The sequence below is a fragment of the Pezoporus wallicus genome, unplaced genomic scaffold (assembly GCF_028554395.1).
Source record: "Pezoporus wallicus isolate ANWC-B61680 ecotype Strahan unplaced genomic scaffold, APGP_CSIRO_Pwel_v1 scaffold_6885, whole genome shotgun sequence".
NCBI classification, from domain to species: Eukaryota; Metazoa; Chordata; class Aves; order Psittaciformes; family Psittacidae; genus Pezoporus; species Pezoporus wallicus.
The window spans coordinates 3,274,393-3,290,736 of NW_026638858.1; the positions used below are offsets into that span (position 1 = coordinate 3,274,393).

The 16,344-nt window shown below is 40.2% G+C and overlaps 1 protein-coding gene across 8 annotated transcripts in view; it reads right to left on the reverse strand.

Annotated features, from left to right (window-relative positions):
- TSPAN4 (tetraspanin 4) overlaps positions 1-16,344 on the reverse strand; it is a 481,009-nt gene that overhangs the window by 79,229 nt on the left and 385,436 nt on the right. For all 8 annotated transcript variants that reach the window (XM_057412723.1, XM_057412726.1, XM_057412724.1 and 5 more), the window contains one exon: positions 3,359-3,550. In XM_057412723.1, coding sequence (XP_057268706.1) covers positions 3,359-3,550 — 192 coding nt within the window. The remainder of the gene's footprint in view (positions 1-3,358; positions 3,551-16,344) is intronic.

Here is a 16,344-nt window from a genome sequence, read left to right on the forward strand (position 1 = left end):
AACACATTGCAATGAGGAATAGGACAAAAATAGATAAATAATTTTCTTTCAAGACAGCCTATAGAGATACGCAGTACAGCTGGACAATCCTGCAATGCAGGATCAAACACCTATGAAAAAAAAAATCAATGAAAGTCCATAAACTAACTTTCTCAAGTCAGACTCTTAGATTACAACCTCTGTCACCTGTTAAGGACAGTGACCCAACCCACCAGAACAAAGCTGCCATTTTCTAATTACAGCTGAGCTTGTAGCAGAGGGACTTCTGATAAACAATCTTGATCAACAAGAATAGAAGAAATGTCAAAGGAATCTTACTGAAGCAAGAAAGAATTGTTTGCCCACTTCACTCATCAATTTGCATCCACATTCAGATGCAAGGTTATATATTCCAGGTTGTACACTTCAAGAAATCCTAATTGCTCTGATTTACCTAGGGAAATCTAATGATGGAAAAGTTTATCTACTTTCATGCTGTAACGAATAAGAATCATTGCAAACATCTATTCTCTGCTCACTGCGATCTTAGAATGACAGTTGCACAACGCACCCCATCTGCATATTTTTGCAGAACGCACAGGATGGGTGAGGTTTCCTTTTACATTTTTTTCCACCATATTTTAGTTTTTTATATTATTCTGTTCCTCTGAATAAAGACAAATAGGAATGGGCCTGTTTCTTGAGAGATTAATGAGGCATTGTCCCTGATTATACATTGCCATTGAGTAAAGAATATCTACCAGCTCCTTAGCCTGTGGACACCAGGTAAGTTCTTTCAAGTCAGTAAAACTCAGAAGCTTTAAGCTAAGCTCTCTATTCAGAGAGTTAACATCGATCACTCCTGACTATTGCACACGGCTGTGCAAACACCTCATTTACAAATTAAACTTTACTTCTGCTTTTGACCTCCTTTATCCATCTGTCCTCTGCTACTTAAAACACTTCATCCATCCTCTTTTCTTTCACAAGTTTTTGGCAAATGCCTGAGATAAGCAATTATTATCATTGACACCTAACATTACAGCAGCCTAATGCACAGCTTACAAAACACAATACTAATATCATATGCGGAGAACACAAAGTTACAGGATCAAAGCCTTATCTGCTCTGCAACCTAGTGTATGAAATATAAATAAATTAAAATGTCTCTGATACTGCTCATTTCTCATTCATTCAAGCAGATCCCTTAGGACATCTCATCTCTTATCACATCATTGAACAGCAGCACTATTCGTATGGCAAGACCATCGAAAACATCCTCTAATGCAGGTGGATTGAGCTAGGAGTTCTTCCTGTTCTGCTCCCTCACAGTCCATTTTAGGATTCCAGTGGTGCTGCATGCCTACTGCAATATCTCCAATGTCTTCCTCCAAACCATCTATCCCAGTAACAGCAGCACATCCTCTCAACTACATCCTTCCCCAGCATGTAACTCCCATATCCTTTCCTCTTTCTTCTGCTTTTAGGAAGCAGAACAAGAGATGCTCCTAATGCATGGGAAGTTTGTCTTTCCAGGTCTTGCAGGTCTAAAGACTACTGCCAACCCATCATTACAATGTCATGCACTACAGGAGATAACAGCAAGTGGAGGTCCAAATTGTCCTTAGTTAAACCAGGCATGTTCATGTGGTCCGTATGCTTATAATGCCATAAGTGTCTTCAAGGACACCTCAAGGGCATTATAAGCAGAGCATGAATTTGGATTCCTTTGCATCATTTAACTCGAACCATCAATCACAGTCTAAATCATTAACTGAAGGGCATGAGATTAGTCCTTACACTGTGCATTGAAGGGCATTAAATTCTAGTATTGTGCAGTATGTGTTACGTGGAGCAGTAAACACAAACATTTGCATTGCATAAAGGATGGCCCGGGTATCTTGAGGTTGGCTGAGTATATTCACCCAGCTGCAGCAATGACAGCTGATCAAGGGAGACTTTGCCCTTGCCCAAATGAGTGATGAGGGCCAACAAACCATACAATGTAAAAGGCTGAAACTCTTCCAGTACCAAGGACTGACTGCCAGGTCCTGACCTGACCCTGACATATAAGAAGACGCCATTCACTGCTGGCCACACCTGAGCTAGACTTCAATCAGAAAAGCACAAAACAGGTGATTAATTTTGCATGTGTAAGCTATACCATTAGACCCAGCACCTTGTGGACTCTTGCTGCATTGGCATTGAAGCTGTAATACAGTAATTACATCTGGTCAACCAGACACTTCCTACACAAAGTGGGGATTTATAAGACTTAAAATTGTCAAGGGCTTTTACCTTCAGCCTTCCCAGTGTAAATTTCTATTCACAAAATTGCCTTAACTTCAAATTATGCTGTTCATTTTAGTTTCAAACCACCTACCTGGCACATAAATAGCCCTTATTAGCATACACAGACTAGTCCTGACTTTTACTGGTTAAAAATCAGCAGAAACAACTGCAGGGGTCTGCAGAGAGTCCTCTTTTTTACAGGGTGAATTTTTCCTGGGGGCTGTGTGCCTCAACTCATTCTGTAGTTCCCAGGGGAGCAAAATGAATATGTGAAGCACAGTGAGGAACAGCCTTTTACAAAGCAATCACCAGCCCACCAAACTAAGCTACAGCTTCACTTCACCCTGAGGTTTGCTGAACCTCAAGGTGAAATCCCGGACTTGAGCAGCAAGATCACCTCACTTCCTGGTCTTCAGCTGAACAGAACCCAAAATATACAAACACCAACTACAGAAGGCATCCACTACTCAAAGTCAGCTCTGAGTGGCATAAAATGACATTTCAATAAAGTACACCAGGGATATCGCTCAAGCTTCTGTTAAATCTTGAACAGCAGGAACCTCATTAATCTTTGGTTTCACAGCAGTCTCCTTCTGCTGGAACCTTTACTTCCTGACATCTGTCTTCTGAGACTTAATGACTGGCAAAGCAAGCATTGCCAAATCTGAAGGACTTTATTTCCAATTTAAACCCAAATCAACTCAAGACTTCAGATCATCAGTACCTCCAGGGCAGACATTTGGAGTAGATAGCTACCAAAGCTGAGTAAAAAATAATTCAAGGGTACACTGCAAAAGATGTCTACATAGACCCCTCCCTCTTCCCCGAAGAGTTCATGGAAACCCACACCACCACTAACCATTCCATTCTTGCAGGTCTCATCCTCCAAGGGCAAGTTGAAAGCATGGTTAGGAATAATCTAGCAGCTCCTTAGAGCTATTAAAGACCTATTCAAACATAACTGACATCTCATCCATGTCAAGTGGGCAACTTCTATTGAAATACAGGACACTGTGACATGCACTGTGAATAGCACCAGAACTTTAAGACAGCAAACACTGCAATGGCATAGTGGCTTAATACTCACACTCAGCAGGAGGCACTTGTTTTCTTTGATGGCGCCTATGCAGCCCACGAAGCCAATGATCATGACAAATGTCCCTGTGACAATCAGTAGGTTGGCAGCTGACAGGGATGGGAAAGAAGAAGAGAGGGTGGCAAAATTCCCTTGGGTAACAGCCAGCCAGATGCCTACTCCAAGGATTCCACAGCCTCCTAACTGGGAAAATAAAAAGAAACAAAGAAATTAAGTCATTGTATCCAAGCAACCCCAGATATTCATCCATATCAATATGGCAGCAGTCACACTTAATAGAAAATAATCTCTCCCTATAGCACATTCAGTAGGGAAAACACACAAAGGAGAAAAAAAAAAAGAGTCATAGAGGGGGAACTCATCAGTAACACTCAAGACCCAAATTTCCCAAATCGAAGGCACACCTTTAAATATCAGGTCTTTCTCTCTAGTGAAAAAGCAGAAATTCCCCAAAACGAGAAATTCCCAAAGAGTCAGATCCCAAAGGGATTGAAAAAAAAAATCCATATTCTATATTGGTACCTCAGAGAGATGCTCAATGAAGCTCTTTTGATGCCCTGCTCTTCCCATCTAATACATTTTCTCCTATCCTTGGCACATGCCATAAATAAATCTTGTCAGAGCATCCCCTGGTAGGACACCTCAAACCTCTTCTTAGTTCCTGTCCAAGGTCTATCCTCCCTTGGAAGCAAAAGAGCATTTAAGTGTAAAGGGGCAGAGAAGGAAGGAGTATCCTCCTGTAGCAAAAAAAACCAAAGATGATGTTTACTCCTAATGTGGCCACTAGTTTGGCAATTCAGTCCTCAGAAGGAGACTTGGCTGGTTTAGGAAAGGTTTGAGAGCAGGCTCCCCAGACACAAAGAAAGTAGAAAGGAGGATGCCAGTGCAGGCAGCAGCCACCGGTAACCCATAAAATTTGCAATTATTCTATACACAAAGAACTTTTAAAAAACACAGACATTTATGAGCATGCTGCTTATAATTGCAAGAAAGCCTGCAGAACTGTAACAATCTGAGTAAAGCTGGGCAATTAGATAGAATTAAACCAAAGGGGATTTTGCATTATTATACAGTCACAGCAGAGCATCACTTAGGTTTCTTTCTTTCTTGCTCTCCCTTTAAAATAACCAATTTTTATTGAGTTTTATAATTGGACTTTATTATCCAAATCAATTAAAGGCTAGGAAAGAAATTGTGTTCATAGAGTAGTAAGCTAGACATAGGAGCATATCAATTAAATGTCTGCATAAAGTGGATGAACATAAGGCAGCTCATGAACCAGGGAAGGAAAAAGAGCTAATCCTGGGGCAGAGCTAAGCCTCAGAAATGAAACAGAAGAGAAACACAAAAGCCAAAGCATTTTCTTGTACTAATTGCTAATGTTGCCTCTGCATGCCACTGAATTCGCCCTCAATAAGGACAATAAAGGCAGCTGTGTCTCAAGGCAGGACTCCTCACCCCAGCTGCAAACCAGTCTATTAGTTCAGAACTAAAGAATGCAACAATGCCTCACTGAAATGTACCTCAGCTGCAACAATCTATGTGTCTCCACTGACAGAAGGCAGATTCCAGCACACAGGGACTCAAATAATCTCATTCAGCAGCCTTTTCATAATATAGGTATCCCATATCACCATATTCACCCTTTAGCATAGTACCCTCTATAAACACTACAGAGGGACAGTCTATTCCCTGGCCATATACACTGGAAATATCTCTCCTCTATGCCCACTTATGGACCATGATCTGAAACATGATTGAAGAATAAGCAGGGGAGAGAAGGAGGAAGAATACTTAGGGCAGATAATCCACAGAAAATCATTTAGGGTAACTGAGGAGGTATAAACAAAAGTTATCAAGATGGCCCAAGGGAAAAATGCTGGAAAAAAAAACAAACAAGGGTGAACAAATTCCTTAAAATGGAATAAAACTCTGAAGATCCACTGGACTATAGAATAGCATCAAAGGAGAGGTGCAAGACACTCAAGTTAAAACCAAACCGGTTGAAGTGCTAACATACAGTCAGCACTAAATTGCACATTTAGACATACATAGACATACAACCCCACAATAGACATACATAGCATTAAACTGGCAGAATGGGATTGGACAGCACAACTGCACTTCCGCCACTGCAGCCTGGTGGATGTTCTGCCTCAAAGCCACAGGCAGTGAGGCCGCACAAATGGGCCAGTTAAGCCTAATGAGGGCATGTGCCCAGTGGCAGCAGAGATATCACCTTGCAATATGTTTAGCTATTATCTTTAGTTCTTTGTTCTGAAGCAATTCAACAGCACCAATAAAAGGCAGCTTATTTAATCACCTTTTGTGCTTCCCGTGTTGCTACACTGCTTTGAATGATAGTGACACCTACAACTATCATTCCTATTATGGAAGGTGGGTCTTGCCAAGGACACTGCTGTGTTCAATAAAGGCAAAACCTTCTTTCCTGCTCCTCCATTGCCCATTAAATTCTTTATGATGTACAATGCATAATGCTTGAGACATCATTGCCCTTAGGACATTTGATTCCAGCATCTTCTCCCTCCAAAGTAATTCTTGTCTGCTGAAACTGGGAGCTCACGAGTGGCACAAAACATCACAAAACCAGGAGATGGTTCATTCAAAATGCTGTGACTGTGGCCGTACCCATTTAGATCAGGCTGAATATTTCAGGGCAGCTGGTCAGCAAGAGTATCTCACTACAATGCCCTTAATTCAGAAATAATCTAATGTACATCAGGCTCTCCGGCAGCTCATTATCTTCCTGTTTTTGAAGAGCTAGTGCACAGCTCTTCTGTAGATTGATTAACCAAATCCTGAAATACACAAAGGGATTCTTTGAGCATTAAATCATCCAACTGAAACTGGATTTCACAAAATGCTGCTTAGGAAACATCAGCACACACTACTGAGGGCTGTTCCACCTTACTACAGCCCTGTTTCTTTTCCAACAGCAGAAGGTCCCTTCATGGTTCTTGATTAAAGTCACTGAACAGTCACACCAGGCCCTGGGAAACAGAGGCTACCCTTAACTCTAGCCTAAACTGCTCCTTAAGGCCCCCTTTGTGCCAAGGGGTGAAGCACACCTGTAAGTCTCTGTCCAATGACCATTACAATACTCAAGCACCAGGCTAAGGAAAAGCTTAGAGGAACCAAGACCGACCAAGAGAGCCACAGGAGCATTTCCAACTATGGCAGAAGATTTTGTGTTCCCAAACATCCAAAATGCTCGGTCCTCCTCCCACCCCCGCAGAACTGAACAGCAGAGTAATTCCCAGCCTAAGGTGCAGGGATCAGAGGGATTACATTTATTTATTTTGGATCAGAGCAAAAGAAAACTATTGCAGTTGGTTCTATGCTGCCTGTCTGTTTTGATTTCTTCATCTTGCTATATAAGGCGCTGTTAAGTTACAGATAATTTTACTTAGTTATTTATGCTGTTCCCTTTCCCCTACTTTTTCTCTCCCTACTCCATCCCCAACCCTCAAGTCCCTGTTTGTGCCAAACAGTCAGAAGCAGAGTGATGAGATGACAAGTCTTGACAGCTTTCAGGGCTCGCTGAAATGTGAAATTAAACAAAATCAAAACCATTAACAGGGCTACTCTTGACAATTTGGGGGCTTACGTACAAACAGTGAGGATGTCATGGTTAAAAGAGAAAACATGAAATGAAAAACAAGAGCAAGAAGTCTGCAGCTTGAACCTCATCTATTGGCAGTAAAATATGAGTCTGTATTGACTCCATGTGGTGAGTGCAGGGTTGACTTTTTAAAAGTAAAAAACAAATCCTTCTCAACAATGTCAGGCTACTGACAACAGCATTTTTTTTAATTCCCTTGGGAATTGTTTAACACATTATTTGCCTAACTGCTCATAATAATGCCCTCTCTTGCAAGCAAGGCAGCTCTTGTCACAATTTGAAACAAAATGTGGCTTCTAACTTTTTTTTTTTTTTAATAATAAATGTTGCATTTTTGGTAAAATCTTTCATTCTAAGGTCAAAGTAGGGGGACATCAGAAAGGATAGTTATCATAGCCCTAAGACTTAAGAGATTTAAGTGTCTGTTCCAGGACAGACTCAGTGTAAATCTCAAATATGCCTGAGTTGTGAAATAGTGAGTACAGACACACAAGTAGTGGGTTCTTTGCAAACCCTGGACTTTGCAATTGGTTGTTGAAGGAGTATTTTATTCTGCTCAAGACAAATTTCTCATAGGCACTTATAGAGCAGAGTCAAGCAGTAAAGCAGGTGGTTTACCCTAAAAGCATAGATTCAGTCTGTATCTCCTTCCCCAAGGGATACACAAACAGGTGTGCATAAAAGCTGCCTATGGAATTAGATCTTCCAAATTGTTCTAATGGGCTAGAAAATAATTTATTCAAACTTCAGTGCATACAGTTAGAATTGATCTTACAGTATGGTAAAAAAAGTAATCCCAAACAGCCCTAGATATATGCATGTTGTTGGAGAAAATTATTCTGAAGTTACATCTATGCACTTAAAATACTGCAGGAGAAATTGCCTCATTGTTCATGACAATGGTATTAGTGTCTTTAAGTGGGTTTTTATTGGTTTTATTACACAGAAAATGCATCTTTGAGGCTTCTCAGATTGTATCTGATTAGGATCTACCCATCATACTTCCTCTTTTAGATAAAAAAAAATACACTGATAAAAGAATCCAAGTAGAAAGTATGACCAGTTGTTGTGTAGTTAAATTAACTCACTTGAGGGTTTTTTCTCACCAGCCTCCACATATTTAAACTAGGAGGGCTTTCTCAATCCCACTTGCTATTCAGTTACTCTTGCATGAATATGCTTCTTCCTCTATGGGGTAAGAGTATACAATGGAAAATCAACATCCAAGCATTAATAATAACGATGTGAACATCATCCAGCAGATGTTCTTGTAACGTAAGACATACTTAAATTGCTGTTCCTTTAAGCTAGACATACAGAAGAGGTGAAAATGGAATGCATACATGCATTGACAGGATCAAATGAATCAAGGAACTTACATAGAAAAAGCAGAGATGTGCGCTAATGCAGAGACTGCAGCACTCTATGCAAGCATATGCAAACAAATGAAAACAACCTGTTGGTGTAGCTGTTGCCTATCTTGGAGGAAGGAGCAGCCACTTCTGGAAAACACCTTCAAAGACACTGGCTACTTGTGGAACACGCTTTCAAGCCAGCAACTCATGGCCATTAGACCACCAAAGACCCTGTAGACATCCAGCTGTACCACACAACCACTAGGAACTACCAACACACAGGATGACTGAATATGCAGACGGTGTCCCACCACATGGATGGCCAATTTAGCAGAGCTCATGTGACATATACTAGTGGTATTACCACAGGACAGCACAAGCTGCATTTCGCCTGTTAGTCAGAGGTCTGAAATTTAACAAACATGGGATGGTATATGGAAATCTAGCAAATACAGGGTGATATAAAATTTAATCCTTGTGTGCCTCTGATTTTGCAAGTTCAATGGAGTAGTAAATGGGTAACTGAAGCGTATTTCTACCCTTAGTGTATGGAGGCTCTAGAGCTCTGCAGTGCAGAGCTACAGGATATGCACAGTCTCATCCATCTCATCCAAAGTGGCCATGATCTGAGCTGTGTCCTTCTAGCAACAATTTAAAAGAAATAGGAAAAAATACTTGAAAACAGAACAATTAGTAGGGACTACATTCCTAGAAGAAACTAGTAACAGTCCAGAAATGCCAGAGTGAGATGGAAAAGGTGAATAAAGGATTATTATTCATGTTTCTTAAGATAAAAAAAAGCTAGAGGTTATTTGGTCTGCAGGCTGAAAACCAATAAAAGCAAGTACTTCTTCACAAAGCATTTAATTAAGTTCTGGAATTCATTGCCACGAGTTTTGTGGATTTCAAAATACAAGCAGGTTCAAAAAAAAAAAAAAAAAAGGAAAAAAAATACAGAAATCAAAGGTATCCAGCATTTATGAAAAATGATATTTTGCATGTAGACCTTGCAGGGGAAGACCTTAAACCATTTGCACCTGGCAAAAATCTCTCCTTTTTTCTTATATTGTCTCTAAGCACCCCCGAGCAAACATGACCAAAACCAGGATACTAAGCTAGATGAAACTTTTTCAATATTATGAACATTTCTATGTTCTCCTTACTTCATCCTCTTCCCCCCCCCCCCCCTTTTACTGTTCACATACAGTTTGAATTTTCTTTTTTTTATTTTTATTTTTTGCTTGCTTGCTTTGCTTGGCATCAGCCTATTTTCAGAAGACAGGGTTATAGAGACAGATAACAGTCAGGGTTAAGCTTCTGGTTTCTCCTTACCTATGTATCATACTCTTGGTTTTGTATCAATGAATGCATAACTTATTGCAACCCAAATTTAGAAATCTGTTAATTCATCAAATTTAGAAAAAAAATCAAAGTGTTTTTCTCTCCCTCACATCCACTGGATCTATAAAAGCTGTATTTCTTTTCCAATGGGAATATGGATCCTACCCAGACTCCTCTCTCAGCCTTAGTAAATCTGGAGTAAGACTTGCTAACCTTTACACACTCAGTCCAGTAGTTCTTCTGCATTTTGATATAGGCTAGTTGCAGGAAAATCCTAAAACTTATGCTCACATCTAACAGACTCTTGTGTTACTTATGAGGATATCTCCCCTGCAGCTCTTCACACACATGCATTTCCTTTTTCTTTGTACTGCTGCCTTCTGTTCTTGCAGTTATGGCCCAGGATGTCAGTATTGTTTATGAAAAGTCGGCAGCTGCCAGCAAATTCTCAGCTGCCATCACTCCAGAGCACTTGAGCTGTCTCATAATTTGCATAGAAAAATCAATGAGAGTTAGGTTTACATATCTTCAGATTATTGTAAAGTCTCCCTGATTTTCCACTCTAGAGACTAAGCAGCCTTTAAAAATTGGCTGACTCATGCCCTTTCCACCCCATAGTCCATCAATACATCTTTAGTACTCTGATGGTCAGCGTGGCTGACTCAAAGGAGTCCCCTGAAGAAGTCTTTTCAGAGAAGTACAAATAAGAGCAGAAAAGTCTCCAATCTATCCTATCTTGGGATAGACCTCTAAAATCTATTGAGGCTCAGGATTTCAACAGTAAGGCACATCACAAAGTATGCACAAAAGGAGACAGAGGGTGGGGAAAGGCGGGAGGGTGGAGAAAAGAAACCCAAACAAGCGTGCAGTCTGCAAAACCTCTCTGTAAAACAGAACAACTCAGGAAATCCCTTTCTTATCTAATTCAGATTGGCTCAGTAGCATTGCTTCTCAAGCACACAAGTCTGCTCTCAACTCCTACTAAGTGCTAGCTCCCCCCAGTAGACAGACATTATCCCATGTATCAGATGCTGTTCTATTCCCAGACTCAATGCTTTTCTTTCGAACAACATTTACTCACTCTGCTATGTTCTCTCAAGACAAAATTTTATTTTGGTCTGAAGTCATTTAATTCCACTTTTGAACTCTTTCACTAATATCTCCAGGACTTAGAGGATACTGCTTTAAAAGAGTGCAACTGAGTAAAGCACAAAGCATTCCAAATGCCAATATCCTCAGCTTTGCAAATAAGCAGTTAAAAATTAAAAGCTCTATGAAACTAGTTGTTTGAACTTGCTATTCCATATTCTTTTCATTTTGCTTAAAAATTAGTTTTGAAGACAAAAATCTCATTTTGCAATATGGGCTGTTATGTACATGAGCAGCAACCACCTCCAAGAGTTGCAGGCCTACATTCCCCTCCATGTTAGCCAGCACGACTGATCAGTCACCATCCTCATCAACAGCCAAGGATCTAGCCTGAGCATCATCCTGCTGCTGAATTTGCAGCAGTAAGGTAAAAATTTACCCCAGAACTATGTAAATATCTGTCAGGGTTTAGAAGAACTATTGTCTTGTATTTGGTGACTGAATTAAGGCTAAAGGGCCCCAGAGGAGGAGGATAACATCCTCTGACCAAGGACATACATCTAATTAGCGAGAAGCTGGCAAAATAAAGGAAGACTGTTGTCCTCAGATGATGCATGGCTATGAAAGGACAAAACCAGTAGCGGTATTCTTCCCCAGATGACCCCTGGAGACCCTCTGAGATCCCCATATCCATGCAGAAGACTTTTGGTTGCTCATTACAATGTCCTGCACAGGCACAGAAAATTTTGATTGTTCAGCACAGTGAATACGTACTATGTAGGTAGAATAATTGCATTACTTAAGTGGAGCTTTGTAACTTGTGTACAAGCACCGGAAGAAGGATCCTGGTAGGTGTGCCTGATTTGTGGAAATGCACCACTAAGCACCCTGCTCAGAATAAAGAATGTCTCCTTTATAAACGGAGTGTGTTTCGAGAGTTTGCTTTCAAGCAGGCAATAATATTAAACTTACGACTTGATTAACATGCTGTCTCTCCTTTACAAGCACTGTTTTGTCAGAGTTTCAACACAGTGTACAGTACTCAACATGATTTCAAAGGAGACATGACGTGCCACCTTCCACAAGCCTGAACTTGATATCCTGCATGACAGGCAAACAACAGTTACACACGCACAGGTAGCTGCGAGTTACAACCCTAACCCATGTTCTGCCTGCCAGCATGACATTGGGATTCATACCCTCACTGCCCTGTAACTGCACTGTAGTCTTGTCATAGGTTGACAGAAACACACTTCAATAGCTCATGTTGTTGCTTTTCTTCCTTTTAGATGCTTCTCTCCTATACATACGCTGGTTTAGGATATTTCACCCAGTGCATGAGCCTGACAAATACCAAGAGCATTTTTATCAAGCCAGGAAAGTCTACAAACGGGACTTCAGAGCTGCATGTGGGCAAAGAAATATCACAAGAAGGGCATTATTTTCCATAGTGTCAATAAGAGAAACATAAAGTGCTGCTATTTCAGTTACCCTGGTGAGGATTGAGCCTCAAGAGCTTAAGCCTTAAGAAATACATTATTCTTTGCCAGTTGAGCTCCACCACTACACTGCAGTCTCATACAACTCAAGTAAATTTGAGGACAATTGAAGATGTCAAAAAATGAGAGTACCATGCTGACACCCTGCTAATGGAAAAGAGAATAAAAAGTTATTCAGTTAATTCCTGCTGGTTTATGAGTAGCATTCTCCTATGCACTTGCTCCTCTAAATCATAGTTATCTATCAACTACAGTTACAAAACAACAGAACTACTTTATGAGTTAATACACCCAATCTAAAAGTGATGTTTTCCTTTCATGGGCCAGAAATTCATTGAAACACTTAAACCAGTGCTCAATTGCATCCTTATCTAGCAAAGCATTTAAAGCATGTGCTTAACTGCTGCCAACTTTAATTAGCCACTTCTGTAGTGCACTTAATTGTCCCATACTGCAAAGTCATATCGCTGAGGATGCAAAAACTTGCAGAAATAGAACAGGTGAAATGACCTATTATGGCAGCATTGCTGATAAAAGATTAAACATGATCATCGAATGCTAAAAAATTGTTATTATCAGTTTCACAAGCATCTAATTTGGACACTTGCCTAAACTCCTATTCAAATTAAGGATTATGAGTAAAGTACTGAGTTAATGACAACTCACTGAAATACAGAGCAAATGCATGAGCTGAGTTAGAAGTGGGCAAGGGATGAATACATGACAACGAAAAGAATATGTCTCTTTTTAGGTTCTAGTTCTAACTGCTGCCAAATTGAAAGTGTTAAAGCTTTTTCATCTGCTCCTCAAATGTAATCCCTAAAACCACCTGGGATGAATGTAATGAAATCGATAGAGTTGCAAAGAGGAATACACGCATGAGGTCCTGAATCAGAATCCATCAAATGAAGTTACATCTTTTAACGAAGAAGCAGAAATGAAAGAAAGCTGGGTGTGCTCTGGAGTCCCTGTTCTGTTCCACCCATAAAATACTGCACAACTTTTTAAATGACTTTGTAGCATAAACTGGGAAGAGACCAGGTCTGGAGCTCTAGATGCAATTTTAGTCACTTGTCACATATATAGCACTAAATACTGAAAACAACAGGAGCAAATAAAATGGTAAAGTTTGGTCTTTGACACAACACAAAACCTGTGATTTCCATAAAGGAGATTGTTGATGAAGAATTTTACCTAAACCATTTGGTGATATGCTGAGAGAAGCCGAGGATAACGAGCATCAAATAATGACTCCAGATGCCATGGCTCAGTTCCCTAGTTTACCCCAGATATCTTCCACTTCCGCTAGAGACACTAGTGGGTTTAGATAAGAGGTAATGAAATAATAAGATGACAGGGGTCATATAAGAAACAAAGAAAAATAATCAGGGTTTTCAAGGATGTACAATGACAGAAGAGGTTTCTTCTATTTCATACTACTCAGAAAGTTTTTGAAACGTGCTAACAGGCACAGTCTGCAGGAAAAATATAATGAAAAACATTTCTATATTGCATATTTAATCCATCCATAGAGCTATGTAGATAGCACAAAGCCGGTTGCCATAGAAACATCCATAGTGAACATAGATACTATAGTTGAAATGCAAAATTAGTTGTGTATCTAAAAGAGAAAATTGCTGATACTGTGAAAAAAAAAATGGCAACAGCAAAAACCGTTTTATCTTCCCTCAAAAAAGCTTTCAAAAAATGGCCTTGACTATATAAACAAATATTTCATTCAATACTCTGAACAAAGAATCGCCTGCAACGTACCCTGGCAGAAGCTGAACTTAATTCTGGAAGTTGAGTCAGATCACAAAGAGTCTCTGATTACATTCCTGGAATTGGGGGCAGGTGGCTTTTACCAATGTGTTCAGCTTTTTACATCCTGGGGTTGATTTTAAGAGCATCCTTCCCACACAACCCAAATTGTGCTGATGTATTCCACTGTGATTACAGTTAATTTTCCTTATGGAGACCTTTTCAAAGAGAAATTGGTTTTCTTTGCAAATGCATGGTCTACATGATATAATAAGTCTTCCCCAATTCCTCCAGTAGCAATGCCACTATGGCACATTCTGCCTTCCACTCACCTTTCTGAAGTTCACTCAGCAGCCAGTAATGATTAACAGTGTTGACTAGAACATCTATGGTCACCATCAAATACTGCTCTTACACTGATCAGCTGACAGCAGAGGCCTGGAGGTGGGTGTCCGTGGGAACATCTGTAATACAGCAGCACTCCCTTCCCTCAGTCCCACACAGAATCTGTGCCTGCGACCTGCTCTTTCTGACCAGATGCTGGCAATACCTAAGGACAGACAAACCTTCCATATCACAGGAAGTGCCTTCCCACTGTTCTCCAAGTCCCACCTGAAAAAGCACAGGATTCTCAGGCTTATTCCTGGCATGCCCAGCTCTCCTTGAGGAGCCCAAGCCCTGCTCAGGAATTAAGCCCATCCCCAGCAGGTACAGGAAGGTTTTTGGAAGCAGCAAGACTTTTACGCAATACCTCAGCTCCCAGAAAGCTGTAGGGCATGACTCCCAACACAAGCCACCTACCTGAATGAGTCACAGGCATGAAAACCTTCTAATAGCTATTAAGAGGCTTCTTCATATTCATGCTTCGAGTAAAGCTAAAAACACATTCCAATTCATATCATAACAACACTACAGCATCAATCAATGGAAGTAACATAAGGTATGAGGTTAGTGTTGGGAATAAATCAAACTGGGAAACAACTGGAGTACAAGGTGGGAGTGCTGAGTCCTCACAGATGAAAGAAAATTGTGCAATGGAAGACTGGTTCAGATTGGTCCACACAATTTCCCACGTTTTCTCTTTATTTTCCTTCACCACCATCAGCCTTTTTGGCACATTTCACCTGTTACCCTCCAGGATGCAACTTAACCCCCTTGACTTTCAGAAGAGCTCACATGCAAAATGAACAGTCTTAGTATTCTTTCCTGAATTAAATCAAACCAACAAACACCAAAACCAAATGGGGTATTTGAAATGCAAATGCAAACATAGCTCCATGGGGTACAGCTAAGCATACCAGCAACAGCTATACTAATGAAAAAATGTGATTAAAATGCAGAGAGACCTTCCTTTTCTGAAGTTTAGGTTCCCACAGAGATGGGAAGAATGACCGAACTTGTACACCACAACTGGTTTTTAATGAAAAGTCCTTTTTAAACAGTCCCATCAATAAGTGGCTCACATAGTCGTAGGAAGGGTTCCTACCACATTCAGTATTGATCCCCTGATCAATAACAGACTTGTGAGCAATAATTGCACCCTAATAACAAGCAGCCTCCCATCACAAAGCTCATCTTCTTTCACTGAACACCATCAGAAAGCTGAGGAAAATGCTTCCTGAATCTTTTATGGATTCTTTTTAATGGCTTGTTAATAATATTTGTACAGGCAAGCAAAGGATTTACTACCATCTCAACTGCCTAAAATACCATGCAAGCAGTCCATAACACAGTGTTATGACTGGAATAGCATCTCTCACTTCTGTAGTTCAAATGCCTTTCCAAAAACCCTGTACTAATTGGGTGGGAGTACAAAAGAAAGCAAAGATTATTCCCTTGTTTTATGTTAGCAATTTTTAATGATTGTTTATTTATATTAGGCTTTTCTATGCAATAGCACATCTGAGGCTTTTCGGCACTCTTACTTGTTCTATTTCTATATGATTGGCCGTATCCCAAGCTACTTCCAAGCATGGGCAGTGTGCCATCAGTAATGAATGCCACCTCAAATAATCTTTTTTTTTCTGTGCTAGCTATCCCCAAAGGAAACACTACAGTCTTTTCTTATCACCAACCAAATATCTGCTTTGGAAGCATTTCAGATGCTTTGGAATAAACACATTTAGTTAAACAGACCTGTGATCAGCAGCTTCATTGCAATGTACAGATGGGAGAGCCCACAGAATCCCTTGCTTTCACATTTTACTTTGCTTTTTCTGTTTCCTAGATCTATTGACATGAGTGCAAAGACTATGAAGTAAAAATGAGTAGAAACATTCCCATTGGGGC